At 38.3% G+C, this 22,606-nt stretch overlaps 1 protein-coding gene across 1 annotated transcript in view; it reads right to left on the bottom strand.

Annotated features, from left to right (window-relative positions):
- LOC122810735 (adhesion G protein-coupled receptor E5-like) overlaps positions 1-22,606 on the bottom strand; it is a 236,977-nt gene that overhangs the window by 77,911 nt on the left and 136,460 nt on the right. The window contains exons 5-6 of the mRNA XM_044082298.1: positions 16,572-16,763; positions 12,383-12,603 (exon numbers count right to left, since the gene is read on the bottom strand). Of these exons, the coding sequence (XP_043938233.1) occupies positions 12,383-12,603; positions 16,572-16,763 (413 nt within the window). The remainder of the gene's footprint in view (positions 1-12,382; positions 12,604-16,571; positions 16,764-22,606) is intronic.

Genomic DNA, 22,606 nt, shown 5'->3' with positions numbered 1-22,606 from the left:
AAACATAAGAAAAATAAACAGCATACAGAGCCTACTGAAATTAGCAATGCAAAAATAAATGTGATGCCAAATGTGAATGTTTTAAACCTATCAGACTTTGTGTTGTCACCTATACATCTGTCTGTTCTTAATAAAGGTCTTACATTTATACCGAGTTTCATGGTATCTGAAGATGTATTAGCATAGGGTGTCATGTCCTTTTGTAGAATGTTGAATTTGAAGTTGCACTTTGGTGATATGGATAACAACTACAGTCAAGACAAATTTACTTATCATCAATCACGTTTTGTTCCTCCTATGCACCCTATTGTACATCAATTCCAGAATAGTATACTTAAAGATCTACACTTCTCTAGGTCCGAGATATGGTACAAATCCAACAATATTACATTGGCTGAGAAACAAGCCATCAATGAATTACAGAATAACAGCAACATAGTCATCATCTCTGCTGACAAAGGTGGGGCAGTAGTTGTCTTAAATTGGTCCTATTATGATAATGAGGCCAAAAGGCAACTTTCTGATAATAGATACTATTCTGAAATGGTGATTAATCCCACATTTAGATTTAAAAAACAGATTGATGACTTTTTGTACAGCACAAGGAATGAAGGCATCATTACCACTGATGTCATGCACCAGCTCATGATTCAGGACTCAGCCAATCAATATATTTACTTTTTACCTAAAATACATAAGGACCCGGTGAACCCTTCAGGTAGGCCTATCGTTTCAGGGAAGGGTTACATTACCGAATCATTATCATTATATCTTACCAAACACCTTAAGCCTTTGTTATCCCTAGTACGATCACGGTTACAGGATACTACCAACTTTTTGCAAATCATTTCAGATACTCAGTTAGAACCAGACTGGTTTATGTGTATACTTGATGTAAGTGCCCTTTATACTAACATTCCCCATGAAGGAGGCCTGGAGGCCCTGGCTTATTGGTTGGAATTTGTCGGCTTATACCAGCCTGAATCCAATCAGTTTTTGGTTGGTCTTGCAGAACATGTCCTCACCAATAACATCTTCTTTTATCAAGATATTTGTTATTGGCAAACAAAGGGTACAGCAATGGGAGCTTCGCTTGCCCCAATTTATGCTGATTTGTTCATGGCGTTTGTTGAAAAGCACATAATTTACAACAGCCACAACAACATCTATCTTAAATACATTGATATTTGGAGACGTTATTTGGACGACTGCTGGATGGTATGGAAAGGAGAGATCCATCAATTATCTGATTTTCTAATGTATCTTAATGACAACAAATTGGGCCTTCAGTTTACAGTGCATTATGATGTCAATACTATCACTTTTTTGGATGTACTGATAAATAGGCTACCAGATCATACATTGAGCACTGAGGTATTCTGAAAGTATCCTGAATACAATACCATCCTCCATGCTTCCAGCTTTCACCCACCACACATTGCTAGGAATATTCCTAAATCTCAATTCATCAGAATGAAGCGTATATGTTCTGATGAATCTTCTTTTCAGGATCAGAGAAAAGATCTTATCAACAGGTTTCTTCTTTTCAGGATCAGAGAAAAGATCTTACCAACAGGTTTAGATCCAGGGGTTACAAGATGGGGCATGTTCTGCAAGCCAGCAATTTGGTTGACACACTCAAGAGGGATGATTTGTTATGTTATAAGGAGCACAATACCACTTTATCACAACCCATCAGGTTTGTTACTACCTATGCAGGAATTCAGACACTCTTATCCACAGGATACACAGACATTGGAACATCCTACAGTGTGACCCTGAACTGGCAAACATCATACCAGACAGATGTCTTTTTTCATTTTGAAAAGGCAAAAACTTAGGTGGCTGCTTCAATCATTACAAGCATTCTCATGACAACAGGCAGTCACAACTATTACAGACTACCCTTACAGGGAATTTTTGACTGGTTGTTTTCCATGCTGTACAAATTGTGATAAAGTGAGCAAATCAAAACAATTTACTAGTAGGAACTCTGCTACAGTTTATGATGTAAATTTTTTTGCGAACTGCAGTACTGATTGGTTGGTCTATTTGGCTACGTGCACTTGTGGATCCTTCTACATTGGGCAAACTTTACGTCCTCTTAGAATCAGAATCTCTGAACATGTAAGCAATATCAAAAATAAAAAGGTAAACAATGCTTTATATAAATATCATCTGTTGCACAAACATGCAAAATTTTCTTTTATGGTAATTGATGTTATAAAAGGTAACAAACTCAACAAAACAGGTTGGCATTTTATTTTAAATTCCAAAGAAAAAAAGTGGATTGTCAAATTAGGTGGATTATTCCCACCTGGTTTAAATGAACAATTCTAGTTTGAACCAATGAACTGTTAGCAGCATCTAATTAAACAGCAACATCTGATTATGTGACTTTACACTGAAGAAGGCTGTGGTTTTTGTTCCAGCCGAAACTGGTCTGGTTGTTTGCTGTTTTTATGTTTTTTACAATTACAGAATAAATTCCTTTCAGGCAACAGTTTGCTGGCTCACTGGATGTTTTTCTCTAATACTGTTATGAGCCATGCAATTGCTCTCGCACAGGATGTTTGCTTTTGATGTTGCATTCAGTATTGGGCAGACATTTCCTGGTGTACCACATAGCTGTCAGTTGTCTGCTGCTACCCCCATTGGGCCACCCCATTCCCTTGCATGCATGCAGCACTACCACTGATATGCTGCCAGAAGATAATACTCCATACATTTATTTAGATTACTGATTTACCTTGTGCCTGCAGCAGTTGTGAGGACAGTGGGTAAGGGCTGCCTCTTTTGGATGCAAGCTGTGCACTGCCTATACATGGTAAGTTACAGGTAGTGTGATGTGTGTGTCATCCATTTGTACTATGTGTGTGAGTCAGAGAGAGGTGTCAGTCCCTGGTTGCCTATAGTGTCAGTGTGTGTTATGCGTTGCCTCTTTGCCAAGACCAGGCCATACTGGGCATGCCTCCATCTGCCTACAGGGGCTGGCTCAGGGGGTTCCTCATCCAAGTCCTTCTGTGCCTGTATGGACCTTGGCAATGGTGGGGGGCTGTGTGGCCCTTCCCTGTGCTGTTCCTGATGCAGATGTTTCCACAGGATCGTATTGTGTAGCATAGCACATACTATGAACATATGTGCACATGTGACTGGAGAGTACTGCAAGGCTCCACAAGATATATCAAGGCAGCAAAACCATGACTTGAACATCCCAAACACATGCTCTATAATGATCCTGGTTTGTGCATGTTCCTCATTATGGCATTCTGGTATGGGTGTGTGTGCATTTCTGATAGGTGTCATCATCCAAGGCTCCAGTGCATAGCCTGTTTCTCTCAACAGATGGCCATATGGGATGTCCCCCCTGGCAAATGCCTTATACAGCTGTCAGGAATGCCAGATGTGGGAGTTGTGATAGCTTCCAGGGCTGCCAGTACACGCACATTCATGATAATGCCCTAGACATTGCACATGACCTAACAGTTGATGGAGGGGAAGCCCTTGCAGTTCATGTAGACACTACCCTGCTCACCGAGTGGTGCTTTGATGTGGATGTGCATGCAGTTTATGACACCCAGTACCTCCAGGTATTCTGCTACATGCTGGAAGAGGTGCATATTGATGGTCAACTCCTCCTGGGTGCTGAGGAAGTAAATGTGCTCACTGACATATGTTCGCATGACATCCAGGAACTGGTGGAGTACCCTGGATGCAGATGCCTGTGAAACCTCCATTATGTCCCCAGTAGGTCTTTTGAAAGTACCTGTGGCTAGCATTCCTAAGGCTATACATACCTTGGTATCCACTGGGATGGGTTTTCCTCTGTTAGTTCTGGGTCGGAGTTGAGGCCGGCACAACTCAATGATTTGCTGAAGTAGGTCTCTATCCACCCTGTAGCATGCTACTATCTCCAGATCATGTAGCCCCTGGTAGGTTACCCTGGGTCTGAACACTCTTCTCCTCCTCCTCAGTCTGGGGCAGTTGTCAGCATTATCCTCCACACCACCCTCAGCCTCTAGCACATACTGATAGATCAAAGCAATGGCAGCCCCTAACATTTTTTGGGTTAAAATTCCCCCAAACCAGACTGAAAGGTGTTTGCACAGTTTATACTGTTGTGCTATGGATGCTGCCTGTATGATTGGCTGGCTATGATACATTCCACCTGCTTGCTATTTTATTTGTACTTGATTGCTTTTATTCTGCTAGTTGCCTTTTTTCCCTTCCCATTCACACCCCTTTTAAGCCTCGAGGTGCTAAACAGTGCTGCTATTTCCATTTTTTCTTTTTCTTTTCTCTTTTTGTTAGACCCAGTGCACGCCAAGCAAACCCATTGAGGTAAGGTAAACAAAGAGATATAGCCCTCTCCTGGACATGAACACACTCTTCATTTCATGGAATAAGTCAATACAGTCTCAGACACACATCCTTGCTTAGCTGTGCTTAGCTAAGCTCAAATGGGAGCAGTGGAGCTCCAATGTGGTTACAGCAAGCATGACACACCTCCTTTTCATGTCTGCTGCTCCTCCTACTTACACTACTGCCTTATAGCACCTACATGGTTAAGTGCAGTTTGGCATTTTGCTTCTTTTTGTGAGTCAGTAAATTTCCCTCATTAGCATACCCCACTGCAGTAGTCCCTAGTTACAGCACTAACCCAGAGCCTTTCCCATGAGCAACCACTGTTCTCTGCTATTGTTTTGATTCTTCATGCCATAGACTATAATGGCAAAATGCAGAGTTCACTTAAAATTGTCTTTTCATATTTTTTTTATTTTCAGCACAATCCCGTTTGCATGCCGCTGCCCTATGCTTAAACGTCCGAGAGCGGCCAAAAAAAATAAACTTTTATTTTTATAACTTTGCAACACTTTGCATGCCAATGACCATATGTTTGGCCATTGGCATGCCTAAGGATTAGAATACATGCTTTAGTTTGAGCTGTCATGCCTCTGTTTTGATTTTTGCAGAAATGTATTGGGCTAGTAGCTGAATACATTTCTGCAACTCCCACTGTTCTTGCACAGATGCCTGCCTGCTTGCTGAATTGTTAATTCACCTCATTTGCATAGTTTTCACCAGCAAATGAGATAATTAGCATTATTCAATGGTCTCCGTGCAGGAATAGTGCTGCCAGGCTCGTGCACATCCCCAGGTTTGTTTCCTGGATTGCTTGCTGGCCATATTCCATGTAGGAGTGGTTGCACTATTCTTACACTCTGTGTAAGATTTGATGAGTCCTGGGGTACATCTGTATGAAAGAATTAAGGAAAAACAAGGAGTCAAGAAATGTGTTGCTTATGTGACTCAATTTATATATAAGAACGGGGCAATATAATCAAGTTCCTGACAAAAGTGTAGCAACACATTTCCTGTAATGCCAAGCAGTGGGGGGGGGGGGGGCAACATACACACTTCCATGGAATAGTTCAGAAAAACAATAAAATTGGTACCAGCAGCAAAATATTTTAATTCCAGTCTTTTGCTGCTGGTACCCATTTTATTGTTTTATTTCTTAGTTTGTGGTGCCCTGTGCTTTTACATCTTTATAAAACAATGTATGGTAACAGACAATCTTAATTTAATTAGCAAATGTCATGATACTGGGTACAAATGCATGCCAAGATTTACAGAGTTTATCAGTGTACTATACACGAGTCCTGACCCATGAAATACTTCTGGGTTGTCATGGCACACTAAATAGTGCACAGTGTATTTGGGACAAGTAAAAAAAATGGCAGAATGCAGAAGAATGCTGTATTACTGTTCATTTTGGAATCAGTCTTCATAAGATTATGTAACAGTCCTAATTAAAAATTAAAAAGTACATAAAACGACTCTGTTTACTAGGGTGTTGTTATTCTAGCAATACCCAAGGTTCTTTGCATGTCTACTGCTTTTGGTATTTCCGTAGGTAGTGAACTATACGCATAGCCAACGTTAGGCACCCGCCAAACCCGCGGCCGCGGGGAGCCCCCGATTATCTCCCAACGTACGAGGGCCCCCATATGAAGCAGTGCGGGTTTCAACATTGCTTCCTATCCTTGCTTGTCTCCTCGTTAATTCGGCAGCGCCGTCGCGCGATTCCATCTTTTTTTTTTCCCTGAAAGAACTTGCTTCCTTGATGGCTGCAGCCAATCAGGCCCCTTGCTTTACTTGTTAATTGCTCTCAATCAGGTCCGCTTCAGTGAAGCAAGGGACCTGATTGGCTGTGGTAATCAAGAAGCAAGTTCTAGCTTCCTGATTGGTTTTACCTTAATATCTGGTCTGTTGGTTCAGTTCTTTTGATTGTCGATGTTAGGCACATATCTGAACTGCCCAGATTTTTAAGAATATCCAGATTTTTTGCTTTATATTTTTGGTTTGTTCTTCATAAAATTTTGTGGTTTTCTTATACAGTAATGAGTATTGAAGTCACTAAAAAATAGTAGACACATACATTTAAGTTTTAGACTTTATATCCTTCAGAAAAATGTATGCTAAAGCAAAGTCTGAAACAAGTTTGTAAGTTTATATAAGCAATATTTAAAAAGTGTCCCTATTTTTAAGCATTTGTACCCCTATTATTTTTGGCTTTGTCCAGATTTTTCATCCTAAGATGTTGAGAGGTATGCTGTGAGGATGGATGGAGGATGCAGGTTTTGCTGGAATGACATTGGGACCAGCAAAGCAGCTCTATTTTAACTGCCCTTGTAAGGGCGATTTCTAAAAGATCTGAAAAACTGTCCTTTTGAGGGCAATTTAAAAGGGCTGAACAGGTCTGGTCTGTGTGTAGTAGAAGCAAGCAGAGGATTAGTAGCAGCCTTCTATCAACTGCAGAAAAGGTAAGCTGCTGGGTTTATTTTTAACTTTATTTTTTGCTGGGGGGGTGGGGTTGAGGAAACCTAAGGAGAGGATTGTATAACTTTTTTCTGCAGAGTTATTACACTAAGATGATTTGTGTGTGTGTGTGTGTGGGGGGGGGGAGTGAGGGGCTGTGGTTGTAACAGTTTTATTTTATATTTGTCCAGAATTCTTCTGCTAAGAGGCTGAGGAAGGAAGGCTTGTTTGTAATTAATGTCCAGATCTGATGTAGTTTTTTTATCTAGTCTTGCATAAGAATATTCAATATTGCATTTTTGTTTTGTGTGCAATTGTGCTGAAATATTGGTAGTGGGGGGACAGTGGCTGTGAGAATGCTGCAGAATATACAGATGTTTTAATGTATACCAATGCAAACCCTGTTCTGCTAGTATATTTTGTGTATACCGGCAATGTTTGCAACTATGCCTGATGCCACACCTTTGTTCTATGATAATTTTTTGCTCTGTCCAGAATTATTGTGCTGAGAGGTTGGGAGGGGAGTTAGTGGCTGTGAGAATGTTGCAGAATGTACAGCTGCTGTTTTAATGTATACTAATGCAAACCCTGTTATACTAGTATTGTGTACACCGGCAGTGTTTACATCTATCCCTGATGGTACGCCTTTGTTCTATGATAATTTTTTGCTTTGTCTAGAGTTATTGTGCTGACAGGTTGGTAGGGGGGGGGGTTACAGTCTGGGAGAATGTTGTGCAATATTCAGATGTTATTCTAGCATCTATATTTGCTGATAAGCACATTGTTTTTATGTTATGCCTTTGTGTTTTTATTTTACTTTCACTTCATCCAGATTTATTGTGCTGAGATACTGGGGGGTAAGGGCTGTGACAATTCTGCAGAAGGTACTGATGTCGTAACACGTGCCAGTGCAACCCTGTTCTACTATCGAAGTTGATCATAGCAAAGTTTCAAACTATCCCTGATGTTATGCCTTTGTTCTGCATTTTCTTTTCTTTTTTTTTTTTTTTTTTGGGCTTTGTCTGGAATGGAATTGTTAAGCTGTGAGGTTAGAAGAGAGGTGTAGGGGCTGTGAGAATGTTGCACAATGTTTAGCTGTTTGACCTGTATTTTTAGTCTGTTAGTCATCAAAAATGTGACTTCACACAATGCATGCTACTGGAAAAATTTGTTATTCTACCATCCTACCATCTTTATTAGTTCATAACCACAATGTTTTAAACCCCCTAATGTTACGCCCTTGTCTTGTTTTTTTTTTTTTTTATTTGTACCTCCTCTAGAATTGTGCTGATACTTTTGGGGGGGACTATGAGAGTTCTGCAGAATGTACTGATTACTGTAATGAATGCTAATGCAATCACTGTTATTCTAATATTTTTCTAAGTTTATCATAGCAATGTTTGTAACTATCCTTGATATTACACCTTTGTTCTGCGGTTATTTTCAGCTTTGGAATTATGCTGAGAGGTTAGGAGGTTGGTAGGGGGCTGTGAGAATGTTGCACAATGTCCAGATGTTTGTTAGTTTTGGGCTGTTCTTCCAAAATGTGGGGTCACACAACATATGCTTCTGCAAAATCTTATTCTAGCATCATTATTAGTTCATAAGCCCAGTATTTTAAATTCGTAAAATTCAGTCTTACTGTATTGCTGTCCATCATGTGTGGGTGTCTATGTCCTGTCTGCAAGTCTGTGTAACTGTCTGCCTTGTGTCTCTGTCCTGTGTGAGGGAGTCTGTGTGGGTGTCTTTGTGTACTTCTGTGGGACTGGCTACCTTGATGCTGTACAGAGGCTTGCCATAATGTAACAACATTACTACTAAATGCCAGTCAGTGTGTGTGTGTGTATTTGTGAGTGGCTACCTTGCTGTGGTACAGGGGCTTGTCGTAATGTAACATTAGTATTAAATGCCAGTCAGTGTGTGAAGCTCTGTGTGTGGCTACATTGCTGTGGTACAGTGACTTGTCATAATTTATTGGTACTAAATTTCATTTATTTAACATTTGTTGACCGGGAAAGTCCGACTAGGACAGAGCCTATTTTTAGCAGAGGCCCAGGGAGAAACGCTGCAGATGCATGTCTTTGGAATGTGGGAGGAAACCCCACGAATGCAGGGAGGACATGCAGACTCCACACAGAAGGCACCCCAGCTGAGAATCGAACCAGAGAACCTCTTGCTGGGGGGTGACAAAGTTAACTGCTGCACCATTGCGCAGTCTCAGTCTGTGTGTGTGTGTGTGTGTGTGTGTGTGTGTGTGTGTGTGTGTGTGTGTGTGTACCATTGTGAGTGGCTACCTTACTGTGGTACAGGGGCTTGTCATAATGTAACATTGGTACTAAATGCCAGCCAGTGTAAACCGTGACATTTCAAGTCTTTTTAATGGTCTGAATGTAATAACACTACACAGTGATTGTTAAATAGTGCTGCATGAGCTTGATAGGGAAGGAGGCATAATGGCAATATGGTCACACTTTTTATATTCTCCTGGGTAGGGCCCCCAACTTGAATCTTGCTGGGGGCCCCCAAAATACTAGCACCGGCCCTGGCTATACGGGCATTTCTAAGAAAGAGAGAAATGAAACTATATTTTTCAACATCACACCTATGTGAACAGGTGTAACACTACGCATTAATATTAATGTGGCAATATTCTGTGCACTATGTCATCAGAAAGTTATTATGTAGGAAATGTACAGTGATATGACTTCATAAAACCAACTATGTCAGCCCTGAGAATGTGAAACTATAACCTGGATGTGCTGGCATTATTATATCGCTTCAGTCTGACCTGTTAATGTGGTTACTTTACAGCCTTTAGAGAAACATACAGTGCTACCTATGAACTTCATCCTATCCAGATGATGGGCGAGTGAACTATTTTTCATATGTACTTCTCCTTCAAAGGACTTCAGTTTTATATCCCCCAAGCAACCTTATTATATGTGAGTAACAGGTTCATACAGGTGAGTTTATATTAGAAGCACGAAATGACTTTTGAGCAAACACGTAAAGAGCAACACATACTCATTGAACTGCATTTAAGCGATTTGATGAATATGCCACAGGGCAAGGAAGTAGCTGGCCAACTACACGGAGTTGTCCTTTCCTTCACTAAAGTGTGATCTCAGAGTTGGTATATTTATTTAGGGTGGGTGCAGGGGGCAAAGCCTCCCCACCTGATAATGGTTTTTAATTTTTATTTTTTCTGAATGGCCACGTGAATTTTTTCACTAGGAAAAAATTTGATTATGTGGCCATTTGCTACTTACAGAGTTTGCGTATTATGCGTCGACTTTTATGTAGTTGCACATATGGGCTTTTGTTGTTCTGATATAGACTGCATACAGGTTCATAGACTCATAGGCAAGTACTAGGCTAGCTGCCCTTGCAGGCCATTTTAAACCTAGCCAGTTTCCCTTTTTGTGCTCAAAATAACCTATCCAATTTGGTTATAGAATGGCATTACCAATCCCATGGTCAATAATTATACATTACCCCTAATGAGAATAAATGGGATCATACCACAGTTAATTTGTGGGGGCCCATGCATGAGATAAAGCATTTAGAAGCTGCTTCTGTCCGTTAGTTGTACAAGGGTCAGCGATTTTCAGTTTCCCATCCATAGATTTAAGCTTCATTTAAATATGGACAGGTATTAACTTGATTTTATGTGGATGAAGGGTCTTTTCCAGAGCAGCGGTATCCTCTGCAAGATATACTCATGTCTCCAAACCATTCCACTGATGTTGCAGATGAGGTTTAGATCTCTAGACTAAGTCTGATGCCATTTAACTTCCTGATATGAATAAATCCATCAGTAATGGGTCAGAGGGTGTCCTATATCCCAGACATAGATCATCTGTTAGCAGTCTGCAGGACTCCATGTAGGAGATGTTGTTTAAGCCTTGTATCCTTTTAGTAAGGTATCTCTATGGGCATTCCAATTGTTGTATGCGTCTGGAGAGGTAAATACAAAAGGTATTATATCCAATAACTGACTTAATGAGAGCTGAATAAAGGGAGGAAATGATATCTTTAGATCTAGACACAGTCCCTTTGTGTATCAGCTATGAAATATAGAAGGGCTTTCTTACACATGTTGGTCTAAATTAGGCCTCTGTACATATAGGTTCCTAAATCCCAAGCAACTGGGTCAACACATATGGGTATATTGTCAATGTGGTAGTTCCCTGGGGTTGATGACTCTCCAAAGTATACGATATTGCATTTTTTGGCATTTAGTTTCAGTCCATGACTTTAGCACCAGTTATTTATTTGGGACAAACCTTGCAGCATGGCTAAGTCATTTGAGGATTCAATAAATGCTCTTAGCTTGCAGTCATGTGCAAACATATTCAGACAGAGTTCTTTGGTATCGGCTTTTACTTCAGAAAAGTAGATATGAAACAGGAGAGGTCCCAGCTCACAACCCTGAGGGACTCCACTAGTTACTGGTCTCTTAGTAGAGGTAGCTCACTCAAGCTTGATTATCTGTATCCTATCCATGAGCCAGTTGGCAATCCAGTGGGTGACATAGGAGTTTATTGCCAGTTTATTTAGCTTATCTATTGTGCCTGAGTGGGAAATTGTGTCAAAAGATTTAGTCAGACTGAGGTATGTGATGTGTTTTGTCTTCATTTATTGCTTTGGTGACCTTTTCCAAAAAAATTAACAGGTTGAGTAAGCATGACCCGCACTTGATGAATCCAAACTGAGAAAGGTCCAGTGTTTGGAGGTTTACTATGTACTGATTGATTAGTTCCATGATTAGTCTTGCCATGGCTTTGTATATGAAGCTGGTCAGACTTATGGGTCTGTAATTGCCTTGGTCTATAGAAGGTCCTCCCTTATGCAAATGACTGACTGTAGCTGTCTTCCATTTGCTTGATACAAAACCTGTATTTGATTGGTGCAAAACTTGTATGGAGGGTGAGATTAAATAGTGTTTTTAGAGGTGACTAAATCATGTTTCATGCTATTTAAGATGCATCTAGGGATATTGTCAGGCCCTATCAATTCAGTATTTTTAGCTTTTTATAGCACTTTTTAAGACTTGGTCTTTTGTGATAGCTGGAAGATAGCCAGTTTTAGCTATATCTTGAGGGACAGAGGGAAGAGAAGGCTGAAGTTAGAGTTAAATTTATTGGCCAGTAGGTTTACTGTATCTTCCACCTCAGTGTAAGTAACACTGTCTACAATCAGCTCAGTTTTCTTAGACTGAAAAACTTCTGACTAACAAAATAAGTTCTAACTTGATAATCACAATAATAATTTTGAAAACTACCTCCAGTGCTTTTATTTTATTTGCTTTCTCTAATGTTTTATATTTACTTACTCAGACAATATATAACATGCCTCATGCAGACATAATGCTATGTCCTTCCTACAAGGTACCAAAGGGATGATCTTTTAAAATATTTTGAATTTAAATATTTTACATTAAACCTTAACTTATAATAACCCATTTGGCATTTAAAAGATTATATAATTTTACAGCAGTAACAAATTTATACAGTAAATAAATAAATAAATATTACTTGGGAGAAAAAAATCTACTTACTATTTTTTGGTGCCATATCCTTTGGCATTTATAGATGCTGACAGAATTACAATTACTAATGGCAGGCCATAACCAAATGCAAACATGTATCTCTTTTTCAGACTGTTTGTACTAAAGACCTCAACTACCATAAGGTAGAGCTGAACTCCTTCTAGGCACATCCAGGTAAAGGTAGCCAAAAAGAAGTAATGCAATAATCCTGCAACCACTCCACATCCAACCTGAAGGAAAAATAAAAAACAGTATTTCATACTTCCTATTTCATTTTGTTTTCATCAATAATACAATAAATATCAGATTTCACAACAAGTTTTACAATAATTGATTTTTGAAGAGTAGCAGTGGAAGTGCATCTTTCTGAACAGACAGCAACATTTTTTCTGAAAATAATGTACTTTAAAGTTTCCACTTGTATGAACACGCACAGATCAGTATGAACTGCAGAAACAGATGACAGTTTTGTTCAGTACCACCACTGTGCTGCATTCATGTTTGAGACATGCCTGCACTTTTAAAAATGGAATATTTCTATGTACAGTTTAGCCCAAAACATCATATGAAAACAATGTGCATTTTCCTTCCCAAGGTTGACAGTGCCTGTACTAATTAGCATCAGGTATGTGAAACAGTTTAATACTGACAATACTTTGAAGCAATCTGCAGTGTTTGTTAATCAGTAATAAATAGGGTTGCCACCTTTTCAAATGCCCAAAGTGGGACATTTTTGGTACAAACAGATTTTGCAGGGCAAAACATACCCATGGCCAGTACAAATGACAGCACTTCACTTTTTTTCCTAAATAAAAGCTTATTATTGTAGCATTTTAGTTGCTTATTCTGATTCTTATAACATTTAGGTGTCTCAGATACAGAATAACTGTTTTATGCAACTATTACATAAAATATAGGAAATATTTTTGTCCTAAAATCTCAGGACATTTGGGATTTTTTCAACTTTTTTGCAGGACACAACTGCCCAAAGAGGGACTGTCCCTCGCAAAGTGGGCAGGTGGTAAGCCTAGTAATAAATGTATGCATAATGAAATAACTGTCTGCCTGCTAAGCATTATGTCGACTTCCGGTACTAGCTTAGTGCAGTGTTTTAAACAAATACTAGACCAAACATCCTATAAAGCACATATGCTGCTACCATTGTTTATATTATTTTTTTTGCATGGACACATATGTGTCTGTGATTGAACTTAAATCATCTAATCCCATTTACATCTTATCCATTTTTATTACAATCATATATATTGATTAAGTGAAATGTGAAGTAATGGAATTGAGGCCATAATTTATGGTTTCTGGAATGGAGAATGGTTAACTTCTACCTATCTCCCAGTTACAGGAGGGTATTGACACAAAGGGGATTTCAGTCTGTAGGCATCACTGTACACAGACAAGCCAGAATACTGTTCTGTGCTTGTAAGGTGCAGTCCTGCAGATTATGTACCCATGTGTGCTGAGTCCTGTAATAGGAATAATGAGCACACTGTCACTCCCTGCAGACAGGTAGAGCTAGCTTTAGGCACATTGTCTGGCCCACTCTTTTTAACCCTCTAGGCTGAGGCTCACCTGTGAAGCCCAGCTATCATCACAATAGTAAAATCTCTGCAAGGCTGTGCAGACTATTGACAAACAATGTCTCAGAAGTAGCACAATGTACTTCTCAAGCTGCAGTCTGGATACTGAAGTGAGTTCATTGTGACTTCTGCACACACAGTAATAAATGTTCAGAAATCTGATGGTAGTAAGACTTCATGGCCTTACATGTTGGAAGACTTCTAGCTTGTTCCTGTCGTAGTACACACTTAAAGACTATGGCAAGTGGGTTATTTCCTCCAGAGAAATGCCACAAGCTGCTGAAGCCTCATGGGTACTACTGACTGTGACTGTGGGTGGGTACCTGGGTAAAGTGACAGATTATACTTTTCTTTGTATTAGCTTTGGGGACTGTAAAAGGACACAGGTGAAGAAACATAAAAGAACAGGATGTCTTAGCTACTATTTTTTTTCTGCATAATCATAACTACTTTTAATGAGAAAAGGGGGGGAGATACTCAGTGTCAAGCATACATTGTTCATGCATGTAACTGTGCTTCTGGTATAACCATTTGCAGAGGAATTTTGACAGTGTCTCACTGTTGCCATGTTACTGCACTTTAATAGTATATATTTTGTACCAATCTCACCTTACCCAGACCTTCCTCTATGCTGGAGTGCCCACCTTGGAGGTTGTTATCTGCAGAGATGGGTAGGCTTGCAGTTAGAGAGACAGAGCAAGAAAAGCATTTTTTCAAACATTGTAATCACTCTCATTGTTTCATTTAGTTCTGCTGATGAGCATGCTTTTTTGGTATCCTCACTCACAATTGGAGCTAACACAAGGACACTTGTTGTCCTGGACAATGCCTGGAATGTCATCTCACTCAACCAAAGTGCAGGACCAAAAAAATACATAGCTTTCCTCATGCCTGCTCTATCTGCTTTAGTCATTTTCATTTAGTTACTTTTTGTTACAGTGCATAAATAAAAGTACTGTTATTTTTGCAGAAGTGATTGTGCAAACACAGCAAAGAACTATTATGTATATACAAAACAGGTCTTTGTTGTCTTCGGATAGTGACTATCATTTAATTGTTTATGCAACCACAGAACTGTGATTGCAATTGCTTAAATACACACTGTGAGAGTGCTTGCACTTCCAGTCAAGGGCAGCTGGCAACTCAGCAAAGCCACCTATTGTGCTACCTAGCTACTGGCACTTTGGGCAGCCATCCTTTTTGCCGTATTCCCGATACGGCTCTGCTTACAATTGCTAATTTTTATTTTTTTAAACTTATGTGAAGTGCTTCATTATCTTTGCTAAGGCATAGACTGTAACTGGATGCCAGCTTTGCTTGTTCCTATTAAGTAGTGTGTCAAGCACAGATGAACTTATCTGTACATTAGAGTTTGAACTTACTGCTATGAGGCTGTTGATGTACTTAGCCTTGTATATAAACATATTTTCACTGCTATTAAAATTCCATGATGTTTTGTATTGTTTGTTAGTCAGCACTTCAGGTAGTTTTATTTTGAACTCCAGTAATTCTAAAACTTTCTAATATAGTTACTTTATCTCTGATAAGTGTTTAAACTTTTGCCAAATGCGATAATGAAACACAGTGAATGCAGAGACACCTCTTTCATTCTCCATGTTTGTTTCTATGTGAGCTTAAACGATAACACGTTCATGATTTTAGCTGAAAAGAAAAGGGCATTTAAGGGATAACTCAAATCCTGGCTGCCTAAGAGCTCTTTGAAGGTCTGGAATTAGTGACATCAGCACAGACATTTGAAAGTCCAGTGCTGAAGTCCCAGTCAGAGGCCCGTTGCTGATGTACCCACCAAAGTGCTACATTTTCCTTTCATATTCCATAATTATCCATGTAATCAGAAATGTGTTGTAACCTAGCTTTGCTTTGTTAACCAGGAGCTATTGTTCAGAGTTACACATTTTGCAAGTGGATATGAAAGAACTCAAACTTGGGACAACAGGATGAAGCGTGTTGCCTCCTCACACCCTTAGTCCTCTGAGCTAAACAGCCAGCCAGCTTAATTTGATTACTTGTTTGTTATAGAGCGGACATTATTTTGCTTAATACTGTCACTCTCTTTGCTTGAATTGTATTCCTGCATGCTATATTACATACACTTGCATTTGCCAGCTATGTTCTGTCTTAGTGTCGAAGGGCCTTTGACCTGTGTTATGGCTGACATCTATCTGTGCTAGAGCAGTTTGTTTGCTATGTAAATAGATCCATATATAAATACATGTTTTATCACTTCAGAAGTATAGTTCCATTCAATAAAGTTCAACTGGAACTCTATAGGCAATAGTCTTTCTTTTTCACAGTTAATTAACAACCAACAGAATACCCACATGAAATATTAAATGTTCAATATGCTGACAAATGTATGAAGCTGATGCTGAAGGGATGACACATTCTGTGTAGAAAATTCCCACAAATCAGTCTTTTATCAAACTTGAATATATGTCGATACTAAACCAGACTGAGCAATGTCATGAATTTACAACAGAACTGCATCTTTGGAACAATTAAAAACATCATTGCATCATGAGCTTCTGGATGGGAATTTTGTTTAAAAGTTTGGGCAAATGAAACATTTATAAAAGGCTTACCTCATTCTTTGTCTGGTTAATGCCAACCAAGAAAATGAAGTAACCCATAAAAAGGCATACACAGAGGTGAAGATGAATGGTGGTCCTGGGACCCCGGATTGCTCGGCAAAAGTAGAATGTGAAGATCGATATAGCAAGACATATCAATGAAATGCCAAGTCCAACGTAGGTTATAATAGCAAGAGTGATGCTCTAAGGAAAACAAATAGAAATGGTGTAGTTTGAAAACATTGCCCTTAGATAAGACTACAAGCAGGTGATATGCATTTCATAAGTAAGCAATTTACTCACATCCTATGTACAGCAATAAATAACCATCAATAAACACAAACAGCTGTTTCTAAAGGGAAATAAGACAAATGTCCCATTTATGAAAAAAAATATTCACCTACATACTTATATAGAAGGAAATCTGGAAAGTTCACTGCTTGAAAGGGCTCCACTGGTTACACATATACATTCTAATTTGCTAATGAAAAAGTGAATATTTTTTAAACCAGCTGGCTAATTTATACAGGGTTCTGAAGATCTTGATTTTAATTTCCCTTCCATCAAAGCATCTTCCACTTATGTGTATAATGAAATAATGATCTCAACCAGTGACCAATCTCTGGTATACATGTATATCTATGTAAATGCCTGTTTTATATAAGGATCTAAAAACAATAAACCCACAGGCCACAGAGACTCTGACATGTACAACAGCTAGTAAAAATGCAGTAAAATGCAAAACAGAACAAGAATGGTGGGCTAGCACTTTTGTTTATTAAATATAAACATCAGGTAAAACCACAGTGTTTGACCTCCATTTTAAATAGCAGCAGGTAAAAAGTCACATGGTGAAAAAAATCACATGATATAAAGTCATATGATAAAAATCACATGACACCTAGTTTCCAAGCTCTAAAGCAAAAATTTAAAGTGACAAAACACATTTTAAAAAACAGATAAGACAGATACAAAACTTGAAATGCTTCTTAAATGAGATTTAAATACCATTCAAATAAAACTACCTCTCAAAAGCCTTCAGCTTTAATAAACAGGAAATAGATGTAAAACCATTAAGCCCTGGCCAGCTACCGACATTTAATTGCAGTTGCCAATCTTCTTCTTTCTTCTTCTTTCAGCTTTTCCCGGTTAGGGGTCACCACAGCAGATCACCTGTTTATCATGATTGGCAGTAGAGTTTTACAGTGTCAACTTGCCAACTCGGCGCCCAACCTTCCACAGAAAGCACACATTCATGCCTAGGGCCAATTTAGAGTATCCAATCCACCTACAGCATGTCTTTGGGATGTGGGAGGAAACCGGACTACCCAGAGGAAACCCACGCGACCACAGGAAGGACATGCACACTCTGCACAGAAGGCACCCCAGCCAAGGATCAAACTGGAGAACCTCTTGCTGTGAGGCAACAATGCTAATTGCTGCACCACCATGGCCACCCTAATTGCAGTTGCCAATACAATTCACATTTTTCTAAAAGAAAAACCTCTCATTACCTTCTGAAAAAGACAGAATTTTAAGTACTTGGTGGAACATTTTGGCACTCGTAGCAGGTAAAATGATCTCATAAATTTCTAAGATGTCTAAGTTTGGGAGCTGCTCTATGTGCAAATTTATTCTTTGTTATGAGCAATTTAATATTAATGGTTTTAAGTTTAAGATGAAAGAAGCTTCTAACTGCTTACCAAGGGTGTTGTTTATGACACTTTGTGTAGCTGTTGTTCAGCCTTTTATAAAGGCAAAACTGAATGCTGTTTTAAAGATTGTATATGGGAATATACAATGATATTAAGCATGAAAAATAAAGCAATGCTTTAGCTAGGCACACTAGTGCCTTTCCTGGGCACACCTTTAAGTTTGTGGTCATAGGGTGCCAATGGATCTGCACCATGGCCACTGGCAGCTACTTTTAGAAAAATGTGAATTTTATTAGAACTGCAATTAAATGCTGGTAGCTGGCAGGGCTTAATTGTTTTACATATATTTCCTGTTTATTAAAACTAAAGACTTTTTTAAGAGGTAGTTTTATTTGAATGTTATATAAATTTAATTTAAGAAGTATTTAAAGTTTTATATCTGTCTTATCTGGTTTTTACAATGTGGTTTGTGGCTCTTTAATTTTTTGCTTTGCCTAGAGCTTGGCAACTAGGTGATCATGTGATTTCTATGATATGACATTTATCAAAAGATTTTTTCACCATGTAACATTTTATCTGCTTCTATATAAATAGAGTTCAAACAATGTAGCTTTATTTGAAGAAGTTTATATTTTATAATCAAAAGTGCTAATATACCATTCTTGTACTGTTTTGCATTTTACTATCTACTATTATTCTATAGATCAGCAGCTTTCTGTTATTAAAAACAGGAAAATTAAGAAACTTGAATTTGTGAGCTTACAAGAACCATACAACCTATCCTGAACCACTGGTTTCCCAGTCTTGGGGTAATCCCAATCAATCTTTATATAGTACAGACTATGACATCTGACTTGAAGGTGGTCATTTGGGTGAAACTGAACCTACAGATAATGCCAACTCATACAATGCTGACTGGGATGTCTCGTAAGATGTTCAACTCCCCTGCCCCAATCGGAAAGCTTGAGGGCCAGGCAGAATGCACATCATCATATTATCAAAAGCAGGTACACCAGCTGCAGAGGGCCCAATCACAATGGTACACCAACCAACATCAGAACAACAACTGGAAGTAAGTAAAGATTTTGTTTCTACTGAAACTACCCATGGTATTTCTTGTAAGACGACTAAGAAATCTAAAGGTAACTTTCCAGTGTATAATTATTCTTCTTGTGAAATAACCACAGACTGTGCTAAACTTTTGAGCATAGGATGACCTTTGTACCTAGCCAACATGCTAGTTTACCCTATCTTTTCATCGACTTTAGACGCTTTACCAGAAAACTCAACTTTGTTGTCATTTTTGACAACAGTATGACCACTGTTGATCCCCTCAGAATTTCCAGCACATTTCACACCAAGTACATGCTACAATTTTTTTGCTTTAAAAATATTTGTGAACTTGATTTTCATAGTGTTCTTTCTACCAGTAAGAGACATTTTGGAGGCAATAATTTAACATCTACTGAGATTCAGTTGATTCATAAAATAAGCTCAAAAAAATTTAAATTTATGACAACACAAAAAGGGGGTGGGTTGGTGGTGATGGAGAACCCACAGTATTTTAGTCAAATTCATGAGATGCTCCTACACGATGCTTATGTTCAGGTCTCACTCAATGAACTTAATACAGCATATAAAAGAGTGAGACAGATGTTTAATGATCTGTTCATTGATGGGCAAATTGATTTGCATGAATTTATCTATTTGAATTTAGTATCACCCAGAATATCAACTATTTTTGGACTTCCAAAAATTCATACAAGCATAATTTCACTACCAATGAGACCAATTGTTGATGCAAGGGGCTCCATCACCCAGCCATGTGTTAATTTCTTATTGAGAAACTGAAACATTTTGTTCTGAGTGAGGAAATATCTGTAAAGATTCATGGTACTTTTAGAAAAAAAATAACCAACTAGAGTATAGTGACAGTTACATTTTTGTCACTATGGACATTAAAGATCTATATATGGCTATTCCTCATGACTTGGGAATTCAGTGATTTTCAGAATATTTATTTGATAAGGGGTTAGCACAAGAAAGAATAAACACTTTTGAAACACATTTAAAAATTGTGTTAAAAAGGTTTTGATTTTTGACAAAGAATTTTTTCTTCAACTCTCAGGTGTGGCCATTGGTTCTGCTTGTGGTGGGTTGTTCAGAAATGTCTTCATGATAAAGTGGGAATATATACACTTATTTGCATTTGATTTCATGTAGTCCTATAAACTCTATCTGCATTTCCTGGATGCTATCTTTATTGCTTGGGATGATGACAGCAATTTACTTCAGGCATTTCTTATCTAATTAATCAGACCACTGAATTCCATACATTCTCCTATGTGCTGGATATTGACAATATTGCTTTTTATGGACGTTTGGCTTTATAAGGATTCCATCAACAAAAAAATTTGAAAGCAAAATTTACAGGAATCTTATGTTTTCAAACATGTACCTGCATTACACCAGCTCCCACCTCCATCACCAGAAGTGTGCTGTTGTTAAGGGACAGTTTGTTAGAAATGCACACATGGTTTTCTTGGATTAATGTGAGCAGATTAAATGTATGTTTTTGGCAAGAGAACATCTGTTTAGATTCGTTGATTCACTGATGTATGAGGTAATCAATAAAACAGAGTGTGGTCATTTTAAAGCCATTTTTTAGCATGGCCACCCTCAGGAACCTGCCAACACTCATGATACTATTGTGGAGTTGATGGATGAGAGCACAGTTTTGTAGAACATTAATTCCTGTACAGGCCCTTCCAAAAATGCATGCAGGACTGAAGTATTTTTAGTCAGTTCATTTATTACCCAGTACAACATGGACAGTGACCTGATTAGAGATATTCTTTATAAAAATTAGGCTATTTTGAAGGATGATAGCCAGATTTCTGGTAAAGGTGGTGAAAAGTGTCTCATTACCTTCAACAAAGGACAGAATTATAAGTACTTGTTTGAACATTTTGGCACTAATAACAGGAAAAATGACCCCACAAATTTTAAGATGTCTAAGTGTTGGAGCTGTTCTCTGTGCAAATTTATTCTTTATTGTGAAGAATTTAATATTAATGGTTTTAAGCTTAACATGAAAGAGGCTTGTAAGTGCTTACAAACACAAGGTGCAGGGTTTGAGTCTCACAAGGGATAATTGGCTACACTTAAAATGGCTCACAAGGGCAGTTAGCCTAGTACTAATCTATGGACCTATGAACCTATTACCAAGGTTGTTGTTTATGCCACTTTGTGTGGCTGTTGTTCAGCCTTTTATTCAGGCAAAACTGAATGCTATTTTAATGATTGTATATGGGAGCATACCAATAATATTAAGCACAAACAGAAAGCACTGCTTTAGCTAGGCACACTAGTGCCTTTCCTGGACACACCTTTAACTTTATGGTTATAGACAGGGTGCCAATGAATCTATGTCGTGGTCCATGGCAGTTACTTTTAGAAAAACATGAATTGTACTGGCAACTACAATTAAATGCTGGTAGCTGGCCAGGCTTAATGGTTTTCATCTATTTCATGTTTATTAAAACTGAAGGCTTTAGAGAGATAGTTTTATCTAAATGTTATTTAAATTTCATTTAAGAAGTTTTTAAAGTTTTTTTTTATCTGTCTTACCTGTTTTTAAAATGTGTTTTTGTCAATTTAAATTGTTTTCTTTGTCTAGAGCTTGGCAACTAGCTGATCATGTGATTTCTATCATATCACTTTTTATAATGTGATTTATTTCACCATCAAATTTTTTACCTGCTGTGATTTAAATGGAGTTCAAACAATGTGGTTTTATCTGAAGAAGTTTATATTTAATAAACAAAAGTGCTAATACATCATTCTTGTACTGTTGTGCATTTTACTGCATTTTTATTGGCTGTTGTACCTCTCAGAGTCTCTGTGGCCTGTGGGTTTCTTCTTTTTATTGCTTTTTTGCTTATTAGTTTCAAGATTTTATTGCTTGCTGCTATGGATACAGGAGGTCTGACAGAGTGTCAGCCCTTGTTCTTTGAACTGGACATTTCAGCCTTGCAAAGCTTAGATGTAGATTTAACTCTTCTTGCCGAACAGCATTCTCCATGGTTTGAACATCTTTCCTCCTCTATTTCCACTCTTTTGGAGGAGAGGGGGCAAGTTCCAGTTGCCGAGAATCTTTCTAGGCTGTGTATTGCTTCTTCCAAGACAAACCAGAGAGGATTTATGGCTGAAACATCTATCACTGACAAGAGTACTGTAAAAAATTCCCACCAAGAATTCAAGTGAAATGCTGAAGTGTAAAGATACCAATAACCAAATGTTCACTGTAGCTGCTGCTCCAGTACCAATAAAGGCCTCCCAGTCAAACAAATTCCACACTTTAATGTCCAATAAAATATACAAACTTAAAGG

The sequence above is a fragment of the Protopterus annectens genome, chromosome 9.part0 (assembly GCF_019279795.1).
Source record: "Protopterus annectens isolate FY-2018-M chromosome 9.part0, PAN1.0, whole genome shotgun sequence".
Lineage (NCBI taxonomy): Eukaryota > Metazoa > Chordata > Ceratodontiformes > Protopteridae > Protopterus > Protopterus annectens.
This window is presented reverse-complemented; position numbering and strand designations above follow the sequence as displayed.